At 40.1% G+C, this 14,874-nt stretch overlaps 1 protein-coding gene across 13 annotated transcripts in view; it reads right to left on the reverse strand.

Moving 5' to 3' along the window:
* The window catches only part of RGS6 (regulator of G protein signaling 6), a 599,839-nt gene that overhangs the window by 174,382 nt on the left and 410,583 nt on the right, over window positions 1-14,874 (reverse strand). For all 13 annotated transcript variants that reach the window (XM_086709359.1, XM_086709357.1, XM_086709358.1 and 10 more), the window contains one exon: window positions 5,082-5,181. In XM_086709359.1, the coding sequence (XP_086565485.1) occupies window positions 5,082-5,181 (100 nt within the window). The remainder of the gene's footprint in view (window positions 1-5,081; window positions 5,182-14,874) is intronic.

The following is a 14,874-nucleotide window of genomic DNA, read 5'->3' on the forward strand; positions in this document are numbered from 1 at the left end:
TCCTGTGACTACTGCAGTGCCTGGTACATAGCAATAATGGACATTAATTACCCAGGTCATGTATGCATCATTTCCTGAAATGCTTTTCCTTGCCCTCTGGAGCTCATGGTCAGTCCTAAATAAAATTTTCATATCCTCATCCTTTTCAGTTAATTTTCCTTTCATCTTTTTCTTCCTCAGTGGGCTCTGGTTCCCTGTGGCTCTCTGAGGTGGTGGCTATTTTCTCTCCCATGCTCTACACACCATGGCATTTGAAGGCAGGTAAGTGACCCTCTAGCTTCTCATGTCTTCTTTCCCCACCTCTTCTCCAAAAAAACGTTTAGCTTTGACTCTCATGACATCAGATTAAATCATCTATTCCTCTTGTTGTGAAGTCATCTACTGATGCCTAGGCCTCTGTCTCTTATTCCATGAAGATTTTAACCACAGACTCACAATCACTGCCTCTAACTATCCCCCAGTCATGATTTCAATACCCACATAGCCCAGTTTCCCCAAATCATGGCCCCTTGATTCCTTGACCTCCTCTCTTCTAGTGATCTTGCCCTCTATTCTATCTCAGTCACTTATTCCCATAATCCCAATTTCAAACATTCTGCTAGGGATGTCTGGGTGGCTCAGTTGGTTAAGCTTCCAACTTTGGCTCAGGTCATGATCTCACGGTTTGTGAGTTTGAGCCCTGCGTCGGGCTCTGTGCTGACAGCTCGGAGCCCGGAGCCTGCTCCAAATTCTGTGTTTCCCTCTCTCTCTGCCCCTCCCCACTCCCTCCCTCTCCCTCTCTTTCTCTCTCTCTCTCTCAAAAATAAATAATAAACATAAAAAAAATCTAAAAAACCTAGAAGAATGCCCTTTAAAAAAATTCGGCTATCCAAACACCATCCCCTACATTTCCAGCTCTCTTACTTTGGCCTCCAACTCCAAAACTCCTTTCCACTAGACCTACAGTTTATGGTCATGACTACTCTCCACTATTCCTCACCCATCTCATGTTTCACTTCCATCCTTGCTCAGTTAAGATTTAATGGTCAATCATTTCAGTTACTCTCTTGCCTTTCCCTTGATTTATCATACTCTTCATACTTGCGAGAGCCTTAATTAAGTCCACCTTTCTACCTGATACACGTCCAAACCCAGAGAGCTAAATGTGGCTGGAGAAATTGCCTCTCTTTAAGTTCATAAATATTAATAATCTCAAGAGGGTCCTTAATGCTACCTCACAGTCAAAACTCTATTTCCTTAGTCCAGTCAATCTCTTTAGACCCCTAGACGACTATTGCATGGCTTCTGATCTCTTCTCAAACCTAACATCTCTACCTTCTTTCCTTTTCATGTTACTAAGAAAATAGAAGCAGTGAAAAGAAAACTACTACAAGCTCCCCCCTCCCGCCATCATGCTTATTTGTACCTCTGTGCATCTACTGCACCTCCATTTGTCTTCCTATGAATGAATTGTACATGTTTTTAGCTAGAGCTCCCCAATTGCCTTGCATTACATTCAATCTCTTACCTGCTCAATGATATCACTTCTTGAAATTTTCCTCCATCTCCTGCACCATTGAGTCATTGCCATTAATCATACAAGCATACTGTCACTTTCATATTATTTAAAAACCTACGTGTCCTGACTTCATTCACCCGTCTAGATCCTCCTGCATTTCTTCCTTTTAAGGAGAACTCCTTCAAAGATTAATTATACTCACTACCTCAAATATTTCTCCTCCCATTCTGACTTGAACCCACTCCAATAAGGCTTTTTGCCATTCTCCCCTGCCAAATGCTTCATGGAATATGCACTTATCAAGGTCAGCAGTTGAATTCAATTGTCGCTAAATTCAGTGGTTGATTCTCAGTCCTTATCTTACATGACTATCAGCAGCTTTTGGAATATTCTTTCCTGAAGCACTTTCTAGAAAATCTGGCTTCCAAGAGACCATGTCCTCCTGATGTTCCTCTTTGTCTCCAGCTGCTCCTTTTCACTTTCTTTTGTTGATTTCTTCGTCTCTCCATAACCCTCATATGTTAGAATATCCCAAGTTGGAGGACTTGGACTGTTTTCTGTTTACATTCAATCCCTTGGTGTGAGGTCATTAATCCCATGGCTTTAAATATCACTTATATTCTACTGACTTATGTGCCCAGTTCAGGCTCTCCGTTAAAATCTAGATCCACACACCCAAGTGCCTACTTGTCATCTCCAGTTGAATGTCCAGTAGGTCCCTAAAACTTAGCATGTCTAAAATGGACCTTTTAATTTCTTACACTTCAGCTAAACAAAGAAACAAACCCCCTTCCCCACTCACAGTCTTCCTCATCGAAATTAATGCCAACTCCATTTTTCCAGTTGCTTGAAACCAAAAGTGCAGAGTCATCATTGATTCCTTTCTTTCTCTCATATCCTACATCCAATCTTTCCCCAAATACTGTTTATTCTGCCCTCAAACTTGAATTGGAACCTGATCACTTCACACGTCTCCCATGCTGATAGCCTAGTCTGACTACCACTTTTGCCACAGTCTCCTGACTCCCCAGGGTATGCAGAATGCAATATAATGATCTTGTGTCAGAACATGACAGCTCATGTTTAAAGTTCTCCAGTGGCCTTATAGTGACCAAGAGGTTGCATGATCATGGTCACCATTATCACTTTGACTTCATCCCTATTGCCCTTTCATTTTTTCACTCTACTCTGGGTCCCTTTTCTTAGTTCCTCTGTATGCAAGAACACACTTGCGTTAGAGACTTAGCACTTGCTCTCTGGAATGCTCTTTCCCTCAATATCCACATGACTCAATCCTTCATCTCCCCTCCATCTTTACCCAAATGTTACCTTCTCAGGGAATTCTTCTTTGGCCACCTGTTTCAGAGTTGTGACTCCATCATCCACCTTTCATACTTTATTTTTCTCTTTGACCTTTGTCATTACCTAAAATTATACGAGTTTTTCTTATTTATTTTGTTGTCTCCTCCACTAGAATCTAAGATTCCATGGGAACAGAAAATTTTAGCTGTTTCATTTATTTCTGAATTCCCACTGGCCAGCAATATTTAGAATAGCAAACACCCAAGAAATATGTGTGGAATGAATGACCAAGTATTTTGGAGAAAGAACCAGATGGAAATTCAGGAAATAAAAAAATAAAATAATTGAAAGTGAACACCTAAAATCTAGATTAAAGAGAAAAACATTTTTCAGAGAACACTACAATATCAACAAAAGAAATATACTCCATGATTCATCTTAGGAATCTAACATAAATTTGATACCCAAAGCAGCAAGAAGGGTAAGTGAGAAAAGCAATAAACATATCATCCTGTGAAAATTGATTAAAAATGCTAAACAACATTTTATCAAACAAAATCCAGAAGTGTATGAAAAAATAATATATCATAGCCAATATTATAATTCCATTCAGAAAAATTTCAAAATTAGAGCATACTAACAATACAATCAACCTTCATTATCCAGATCTATTTGGCACCTGAGTTTAAACAGTGACAGTCTGAATAATGAGTTAGGATACTTATGCGTGCCTCAGTTGAGTATATTTATTTTTTAAGGTAACATATACATATTGACTCTGTGTGTGTGTGTATGCTGTTCTATGAATTTTGACCTATGTATAGATTAATGTCACCACCACCACCACAATCAGGATACAGGATAGTTCCACTGTAACCTTATAAAATTCTTTTGTGTGATCCCTTTATAATCATACGCTTCCCCAGTTCTCAATCCTTGTCAACCACTGATCTATCTGTTCTCTGTCACTGTAGTTTTGGAATTTTTTAGAATGTCATGTAAATGGAATCCTACAGGATGTAATCTTTTGAGACTGGCTTCTTCCCCTCAGAAAAATAACTTTGAGGTTTATCTAAGTTGGTGCGTGTATCAACAGTTCACTCCTTTCTATTGATGAATGTGGGTGTGCCACGGTTTGTTTCTTTCTTCACCCACCGAAGGACATTTGGGTTGTGCCTGGGCTTTGGAGATCACAAATAAAGTTATTATAAATACTTAATGAGTTTTCTTCTGAGTGCACGTTTTTGTTTCTCTTGTATAAATACCAAGGAGTGGGATTGCTGGGCCATAAGGTAAGCATTTGTTTAGTATTATAAGAAATGTCCAGAGTTTTTACCTTCCCACCAGCAATGTGTGAGCATTCCAGTTGCTCCATAGCCTCACCAGCCCTTGGTGTTGTCAGGATTTTTTATCTTAATTATTTTATAAGTATGTAGTAGAAACTGAAGACTTCTGGCTCCCCAAATTTGGAAAGCGAATAACTAGATTTTGATGATGAGAGAACTCTCTAAAATTTTATCTTAATTTATTTGGTTGTTTGTTTAGATACGATACAAGCCTATGTGGTGAAATTATGAAGAAAGGCAACAAACTGATCAGGGTAAGAGTAGATAGAGGTTACCTACTGTGGGAAGGGAGGCAGATGTCATCCATTAGGCCCATAAGGGGCCTAAGATACTGGTGATGTGTTAGTTAGGAAGCAGGCTGGTAGACACATGTGGCCTATTTTAGTATTATACTTGAAACTATACCCATGTGCTTGATATACTTCATAATTAATTTTTGAAGAAATGTCCAAGCATACAAAACACACCAAATCCCCAAAGTAATGCAGAAAAAAATATTCTAAAACCACTTCTTCCAAGAGTTCAAATACAGTCAGTTGAAAAACTTAAAAATAAAAGCATTTGGTAGAATTTGAACATAAGACTTTCTTAAAGCTTATTTAAATCTAAAATCATTTCTTTAATACGCCTGTGCTTGTGTACATCTCGTAGGCTAAATTGCTGATGGGCTATTCAGGTCAGTAATGAGCTTCTTTCCAGAAGCCTCAACCTATACACGGAAGGGTGGTCATGGCAAAACCATCCTTAATCATTGGCAAAGAGCAGCTTCTTCTGGAAACCATGACCACAACTCGACTTTGTCTAAGAAGCACATTGAATGTATCATCTTTACTATTCACAAATCTTTAGACACACCCCAGGTCACAATCAGCACTATACAACTCTTCAGTGGTCTTTTCCTATTGCCACCAACACCTTGTAAGGAGAAAGTTTACCTGTAACGACACTGGGAATTTTGGAGAGAAAGCTCTTGACTGTTCTGATGGGCACACCCCCTGTCTTGTCATCTTGCATCTTTGTGATGATGTCTTCAATCTGAAAGAGAATAAGGAAGTGTCATTTTCCTCCGTAAAGCAATGATAAATGATACCTTTATTAACAGCCATAATGAACATGTATGAACATGAATGCCAACGATAGACATAAAAAAACAGCCTCCACCTAGGCAGTCAATAAACATAGTAGCAGGATCTGCAATAAACCAAGCACTGGGGATGGGATGAGGCCATGAGGTTATATACAAGAACATAAAACGTGGTCTGTAAGAACAGACTCTGAGATCAAGAAGGTAAGGAGGGAGAAATATTAGGATTCCTAATGAGATCCACCATGTAATTCAATATGTCTGCAATGATTCCTCCTCTTTCCATAACCTGGACAATATGAACCATCTGGTCTTTGGGACCAGTGCAGGAGCCAGCCAGAGTCACACAGGAGAAAAGATAAAGACATGGAAAGTTCTGATTCAGAGAAGTCGGAGGACAGGTTTCAGTGGTTGTTTGTGGTGGTGTGAGGGGGGTTACCTTAAGCCAGGACTAAAGTGGAACAAAAGACAGAATCCTTTCCTTTTGGACCAAATAAGTCACATTGTCAAAAGAAAGACCACAGTGGGCTGTGGCTTGAAGTCAGTTAGATTTTATTAATAAAACAAGTTGCTATGTACATATATTGAAAACAGAACAGAGAGAGGAGACGGACTATTAAGGATTTAGGTGCCTAAATTGGGAAACCAATTTGTAGCTAAGAATTTACAAGTCAGATGTAATTTCCTGGGCAGAAAGCTTCAGAACAGGATACAGAACAATCTGTGACAAGGACATAGATCTTATTGTTTGAGGAGGTGGGGTTAGGGAGCGATTGGAATAGGGGAGAAGAGGAGGTTTAGTTTTATTACACATCTTATTTCCCTAAGCAAAAGAATATCTGTGAGACGGATTCTCGGAGTGCTTCTATCAAAGATGCATAAAATTTCAAGTCTAGAGATTTAAAACTATAGCCCATCTAGTCTAACATACTGGCAATTGCAGGTTGAGGTTGACTTTCTCAAAGTCATATGGCAACTTGTTTGATAGACATAAATAACTTGTTAAAAATAAATAATGAGGTTAGGATACAGAATAACTTGATAATAATATATAATAGCTAAAATATATTAAGAATTTATTATGTGCCAGGTGTTATTCTAAGTATCATACAATATTATCCTATTTAATGTTTATGATTACTTAATAATATCTAGATTCCACTGTTATCCTCATTTTTCAGATAAAAAGATCTAGTGAGGTGTATCAACCAGGGTAGACCAGATTAAGTTATTGTAACAAATAACCGTCAAATTCCCAATGGCTCAGTACAGCCATGTTTATTTCTCTCTCATGGCTCAAGTCTATCACAGGTCACCAGGGGGACTCTGCCTATTGTAGTTACTAGGCTGATGGAATGGCTACCATCTTGAATGTTGCTCGTCATTGTGCTAAAGGGACAAGAGAGAATTCTGGAGAATCTGGTATTGGTTATTAAATGCTATAGCCAAGAAGTTACATATGACACCTTTGCTCAGAATTCTGTGACCAGATCTAGTTACACAGCACCACCCACCCACAAAGAAGCCAGGGTTCCAGTCTTCTTGGTGCCAAGAGGGGAGGGGAACTGACCATCTATGAACAGTGTCAGTGACCGCCACAGAAGTTAAGCAACCTTGCCAAGGTCACACAGCTACCCATTTGTGGATCTGAGTTTAAATGTAGCCACAGACCTTAGATCTCAGGCTTCTTACCCCTGGGCTGCTCTGCCACCCAATAAGATTCCCATAAAAGCAGCCGAGCAGGGAGACCATTTTCCTTCGGATATTTCTGGGTTTTCCTGAGAAGTACTGATAATGAGAAAGAATCTTAAGTTCCTGGCCCTTTAGGGAGTGGATGAATATATCATGCTAAAAATAAAGGTAAGTCTCTGAAGACCTATTAAATGACAGGAAAAGAAAAATTTTCATCCACATTCCTGGTAATAGTTTCAGCTAGTGCCCTGCCTTGCTGCCCCTAAACTCAACCCAATGATTCAGAGTAGTCTGAATATTCCTTACTGATAGCCAAGGAGAGTTATTCCTAGGAAAAATGGTCATGTTTTCAAGGTAATCTATGCTTTTGATCTAGTGTGCTATCTGAAGCCAGAAGTATCAGTTATACTGATGCTTTTAATAAAATGGACTCAAAATCATTGGGAATTGGAGGGAAGCCAATATTTCAATCAGTTAGATACCTGACTTGTCATTAGATGATAACAATTTCCAGTCTCTGCTGATGTGGGCTGGATTTAAAGACTGGCTATGCAGAGGAAGCCTCCACGATTCGTTAGTCATTGCACCACACCACTGAATCTTAAAAGGATGTATTTATTAAAGAAGACTTCTCTTTTCATGTGGGCTCACTATGTGCCAAGAGATATATTCTTTATCAGAGGTTACAGCTAGGTCAAAAGGATAACCCCCTTAAGTGACCAGAAAGGGAATTACATTGCAGCAATAGTTTACAACACCAGATGGGTGAAAGAATGTTCATTGGTCCCCCGTTCTTGAATCCTCCATAGTATGAATATATACCCAAGTCCTTGCCCTGGCCTCATCATGATGAGCAGGGAGTCTGCCCCTTGACTTTTAGGCTTGGGCCATGTGACTCGCCTGGCAAATGGGAGGATATTGAACATGATGTGAGCAGAGGCTTTCAATGCACCTCCATGGTCATGCTCAGCCTCTTCTCTTGCCCTCCTATATCAGATAGCTGCTGTTCCAAGGAGGGTGAGACACATCTGGAGCAGAAGGGACCCAACACATAGCTAGACAGGTCAAACCTCAGTTGACCTGCACACCCATGAGCTTATTGTTGTATGTCCCTGAGTTTGGGTGGTTTGCTATGCAGAAGAATTATGGCTCTAGCTTACTGATACAACAGGGCTCTAAAATAAATGCACCTATCAAAAATTGCTGAAGCCACACAAATGCTTAATAATAAGAATCAATGAGTCCTGGAGGTCGGGTATCCTAAAATCCAATGCTTTTTAAGAATCTAAAAATTCCAATTACACCACCTACCATTTTCTTAAAAATTCTTAGGGCCTTATACTCCTCTGTAGCCCATTCTGTTGTTCTGTAGCCCATTCTGTTGTGTCAGGAAAATCTGTGATAGCTGAGGTTGGTTCCAGAGCATGGTCCATTGCAACATCAGCTAATAATACTGCTTTTGAATATATATACATATACATATATATATGTGTATATATATGTGTGTGTGTGTGTGTGTGTGTGTGTGTATATATATATATATATATATATATATATATATATATATATTTTTTTTTTTTTTTTTTTTTTTTTTTTTTTTTTGGTCATGGTTTCTGGTAAAATGCTAAGAGTACAGACCTACCAAAAAATCAAAAGTGGGCTCCAGGAGCTTATATAAATTATAATGGCACACATTTTCAGAACACCTGAAGAACACCTACATATGATCAACACTGTCCTCGGTATTATTTTGAATAGATTGACTAATGTATTTCTCGGTCCTGCAAGTTACTCAGTAAATATGTTGAAATTGAGGCTTAGAGAGGTTAAGTGATTTTCCCAAGGACAGCTAGTAAGTGGCAAAGCCCAAATCTTTGTCCAAGTCTTCCTGACCCTAATGCCCAAGCTCGATCAAATCCAAGATTCATCTTATTTTCAGTGTCTGCTGACAGGGCTCCTGAGTTACAAGGCACTTAATACTGTTTGCATAGAAGGGGAAGTTCAGCCCAGCCCTAAGGGGGTGGAGAAGGAAACACAGAAATCGATCCAGATAATCAGATTATCAACCATCTCAGGATTTATTTCCGTCCAATGACTGCTGATGCTTTGCTGCTCGGTGTTTTCTCTCTTTGTCCCGGAGTCTTGGCACGATTTATCCTCTACTGGTAGATCACAGCTCCTGGGCTGGGAATGGGGAGATGGGAAGGTATATACTTATATTTCCTTGACTATTCAGTCCCATCTAACTTTTGACACTTTTTGTTCCTGGAAAAGGACAACATCAATTCGCTGACATCCTTTAACATGAAGCTCTGTGTCATTAGGGAGAATGTTCCCCTGTGGCAATCAATAAGAGGTTGGCTCATATTTGACAGCAAGTGATGCAAAAAACCTACTTGGCAAGCTCAGCCGGTTCTGCATGGATGAGTCACAATGACCAGGCCGCCCCATGCAGAATGCTTCTCGGTGCTGACGTGCAAAGTAGGGTGCTGAGCGGGACTGGGGAGTTTTGATGTTTTCAGAAATCATTTTGGACAAACGGCATCAGAAGCCAGATACAGACATGATCCAAAGAGGCCCCGATGCTGCTCCTTATTGATCAGTTCCATGCCTGCCCATCTCTGCTTATATAGATGGCGCTCCTGACAGAAATGACCAGAGGACAGTATTACTTTTGTTTGTGTAAATTAATGATCTAGTGAACGAATTTATTTAGCTCCTCCAATTTTTCCTTGGTGGAAAATTAAAAATCTTCGAGAATAGGCAAACTATGTTGCCATTTAAAAAACAAAAACAAAAAACAAACAAACAAACACAATCCACAACAACTTTAACACAGAAAGTATGCCTCAGGCATGAGGTCTTTTCTACTGAAGCATTTCATCTTGACTTTGCCATCAATTGCCTGTTTCTAGCTTCTAAAGCCTGTCACTTCGGCTCCCGCATTTCATTAAAGACGCCTTCTGTTCTGGTGTCCGGGAATGAGTGAAAATGACTCTTTGGACACATCTTATCAGCCCAGAGGCAGGAATCAGAGCTGGCAAATGATAATCATATTTCTTAATCCAAAATGTGTATGCTTCACTGAGCATGCTCTGTCCCATATGTGTTCCATAAGATCAGGCTAGGTCTCATTTTTATTTTTTTAATTTTTTTTTAACGTTTATTTATTTTTGAGACAGAGAGAGACAGAGCATGAACAGGGGAGGTGCAGAGAGAGGGAGACACAGAATCCGAAGCAGGCTGCAGGCTCTGAGCTGTCAGCACAGAGCCCGACGCGGGGCTCGTACTCACGGACCGCGAGATCATGACCTGAGCCGAAGTCGGCCGCTTAACCGACTGAGCCACCCAGGTGCCCCTGGGTGTTTTTAAAAACATAGCACACTGCTATTCTCTACTTAAATGTACTCAGCTTCCCTTACTGGTTTAGTGGACATTTATTGAGCACGTACAAAGTGCCAGGTAGTTTTAGTTTCTACGGTTACAAAAGTGGGTAAAAGACAGTCTGTTCCCTTCCATAAGGGACTAATACATTTCAGAAAGACTCAGGCCTCGAGACTCAAAGTTAAGGTTGTGACAGCAGAACCAAGTGTGGGCTCCCAACAAGCTTCACACGGAAACACTAAGGAATAGTATTTTCAGAGGTCTTCAAAAGGGGACCTCCCCTCCCTTTTTTGCTATCCTGTTCAAAGGACTGTGATTTCAGTGGCAGGAGGGGAGGCTGGAGATTCCTTGTGTTAGCTACAACAATGATTGAAATACCTGTTAGTCTGTTTTCAGTTCAACTGACTTTTGAATCACTGTATCAGTCTAAAATGCTTTTGCTAGAAAGCAAAAACAAAAAACAAAAAAAATCCAACCTCTAAACACGGGGAATTATTTTTCCTACATAACAAGCAATGCGTACGTGGCAGGCATGCAGTTCTATGTGAATGTCCATCTTGGCCTTTCCCTTGTGGTTGCCAGAGAGCTGCCCTTGCTCAAGGCATCACTTCCACGTTGCAGAATAAGAAGAAAGGCGGGAAGAAGGGTGGGGGTGTTGGTACGGCTGTACTTGTTCCTTTTATCCAATAAGCATATACTTTCCCAGAAGATGTCAACAGATCTCTGCTCTAGTCTCACTGGCCAGAGCAGGGTCTCATGGCTACATGTGGTTGCAAAGGGCGCTGGGCAGAGGGTAGTTTATCTAGCCTCTATATCACATGGAGGCGTGGGAAGAGGGGAATGAAAATGTGGCTGACTTTGTCTGGCAGAAAGTTCCTGTATTAAAGAACATTCATTAAGGATGGTTGGGCAGGCCTGGATTTCTCCCTGATCTGTTCTCCAGGCCGCAGCCTGTGATACTCGTGAAGGAAAACTTCATCATTTAACTCCCCTACTTAGAATCTGTCTATGGTTTCTAGTGATTACTCTGTTATAGGCTCTTATAGGATCCTCTGTCTTTTGTCTATATTGGTTATCACTTTAACTTGTACCTGCATTTTCCGTTACACTTTCTCATCATTTAATCCTAATAGTAGGTGCTCAGTAAATATATATTGAAAGAATAATTGAATGAATGAATGAATGACATGAGTGCTATATTCTTTTTTTAGTTGAAGAATAATGGTCGTACAATGTTCTACAGTTTTAGGTGTGCAACACAGTAATTCAATATGTATATACATTACAAAATGGTCACCACAGTAGGGTCTAGGTACTATTTGTCACCACACCAAGTTGTTACAATATTATTGACTATATTCCCTATGCTGTACATTACATCCCCTCATCTTATTTATTTTATAACTAGAAGATTGTACCTCTTAATCCCCTTTGCCTATTTCCCACCATCCCCCCCCCCCCCCCCCCCCCGCCCCGCACCTCTCTCCCCTTCGGCAGCCACCTGTTTGTTCTCTATATCTCTAAGTTTGTTTCCATTTGTCTTGCTGGTTCTTTTGGTCTGTTTTACACATATCAGTGAAGTCATATGGTATTTGTCTTTCTCTGTCTTATTTCATTTGACACAATACCCTCAAGGTCTACCCATGTTGTTGCAGATGGCAAGATTTCATTCTGTTTTTATGGCTGAGTAATATTCCATCATATATATATATATATATATATATATATATATATATATATATATATATATACAACATTCTTCTTGGGTGCCTGGGTGACTCAGTTGGTTAAGTGTCTGACTCTTGATTCTGGCTCAGGTCTCGATCTCACGTTTTGTGAGATTCAGCCGTGCGCTGGGCTCTATGCTGACAGTGCGAAGGCTGCTTCAGATTCTCTCTCTCCCTCTCTCTCTCCCTGCCCCTCCCTTGTTCTCTCTCTCTCTCTCACACACACACACATACACACACTAAATAAATAAATAAATCTTTATCCATTCACTTATCTGTTTTTAGAATTAAAAAAATTTTTTTTAATATTTGTTTTTTACTTATATTTGAGAGAGAGAGAGAGAGAGAGAGAGAGAGAGAGATGGAGCGTGAGCAGGGGAGGGGCAGAGAGAGAGACAGAATCCGAAGCAGGCTCCAGGCTCCGAGTTGCAAGCTGTTAGCACAGAGCCCGAGGCGGGGCTCGAATCCATGAGCACTGAGATCATGACCTGAGCTGAAGTCGAATGCTCAACTGACTGAGCCGCCCAGGAGCCACTATCCGTTCACTTACTGATGGACATTGAAATTCCTTCCATATCATGAGTGCTATATTCTTAAAGAACTTTATTTTGGATTCCAGCATCAAATGCGATGCTTGATATATTAGCATATATATTAATAATATATTATTAATATGTATTAATTATAATTATATTATAAAATTATATAATTATTATTAATATATTAATATATCATTAATATATTTGTATATTACATGTGACATATTAATACATATTATGCATATTATATAATATACCTATATATGATATATGATATATATGATCAAATATAATACATATTCATATATATTCATTATGTATATATGTGTATATATGAATATATATAAATACATATATATTAGGGTTTAGGGGTGGTATATCTTCGCTTTAAAGTAAACTTGGTATTTACATTTTTAAAGATCATTCTGCTTTGGAAATGGATTAAATGAACAGAAATCTCAAGATTCCGTGAACCTTAGCAACAGTGTTCAAGGAATTGCTTCATAGGCACCCAAGGATCAGTTGAGCTTGGAGAAGTTCCCCAATGTACTGTGCCCGACGTTACCCAGGGGCAATGCCAGGGTAGGAGGATAGGCAGTGTTACTTGTTTAGCCTCCTGGAGGCTTATTTTTATGGCTTTAAGCATTACTATATGCAGTGCTTCATAAATTACTTCTATGGAAAGCATTTTCCCCCATTTAATTGAAGAGAAAAACGGAAAAGGATGACATTCTAGGTCAGTGAACAAATGGGTTGATAACATTTTAGGGGAAATGACTTTCCCCTGAGCTTGGCTGGAAGAGCAAAGCTTTAGAAGGCATAGTGTCTCTTGTAAAAGAATCTATTGTTTGCTTGGAAATATGAGTGGAGCAGGTCGTCCGGGTGAGCCATGGAATAAGGAATCTCCAACTGCAGAACACCAGCTACAGCGCAAATGAGGAAAATGGACCCTGATCAATGAAACATTCTAGCAATGTGAGAGGACCTAACATCTCTATTATAATCTTCTCAAATTGCCCTAATTTGTGTGCCATCTGCTTCTTATTTTCCTCCCTTTATAGAGAAACACACTGATACTTAGGGACAGCAAATTGTCCAAGGCCAAATGGGGCTGTTGAATAATGAGATTACTGGTACTGAACTCAGGCAGTCTTGCTTCCGAGCTGGCTCTCCGGATCACCACGCCAGCTGTCAGGGCAGCTCCCAAGCAGACCCCGGTTCACCTACGGCTTTAGCAGAGCAGAAGGTGCAGAGGATGGGACCACATCCTATGCTTAAAAGTTTAGTACATAGTGTGGAAGGCAGAAAAAACCGATCCCCTCAAAAGGTGTCTACATCCTGATTGGTGGAACCTGTGAATACGTTACCTTACATGGCAAAAGAGACCCTGGAGATGTGATTAAAGTTAAGGACCTTGAGATGCAGTGGTTATCCTGGGTTATGCAGGTGGGCTCAGTCTAATCACATGAGTTCTTGAAAGATGAGGACCCTTCCCAGCTATCGTCACTTAGAGACGTAACCATAGAATAAAAGGTCAGAGAGATGAGACTCTGTTGGCTTTAAAGATGAAAGGAGGGACTACAAGCCAAGGAAAGTGAACATCAGATGTTGGAAAAAGCAAGGAAACAGATTGTCTGCTAGAGCCTTCAAAAGGTATATAGTCCAGCCAAAGCCTTGATTTTAGCCCAGGGACACCCATTATAGACTTCTGATGACCAGAACTGTATGATCATAAATTTATCTGTGTTAAGCCATTGAGGTAATCTGTTACAGCAACAAGAGAAAACTAATACACACAGTGACCCCCTTGCTCATGAATCAATGTTTGGAAAATCAGTATTCTGCATTGTTTCCAAAACATATCAGTATTTTCTCCTCCCGGGGAGGAAGTAGATGGGATTTCCCCACATTCCACTGCTCTCCATCCCTTTTTTGACAGTCAGACCAGTGGTCAAGCGGCAATTGTGATGGTCTGCTTGGGGGAAGATGTCAGGGTTGAGGACGGCGAAAACATCTGTCCATAACCTGAAGTAATTGCTTCCATGACATTTTAAACGCTTCAGTTTCTGGTCTACCAGGGACCAATTAGATGGGTGGCTCAGAGGTTACTTCCAAGGGCTTCTTAAATGGGTCACAGTAGCCCATTAATTAATGCCAACATCACGTTCTACACATGGAAAAATAAATACGATTTTTATGTCCCATCTCAGATTTGATCTTATCACGTTCTTCAGCCTGGCCCACCAAAGGGAGCTAGCCCACAAGGAACACCACGTGGCCACACAGCCCAAATAATTAGGTA

This window comes from Puma concolor, chromosome B3 (genome assembly GCF_028749965.1).
Source record: "Puma concolor isolate L17-30 chromosome B3, mPumCon1.1.hap2, whole genome shotgun sequence".
Classification (NCBI taxonomy): Eukaryota; Metazoa; Chordata; class Mammalia; order Carnivora; family Felidae; genus Puma; species Puma concolor.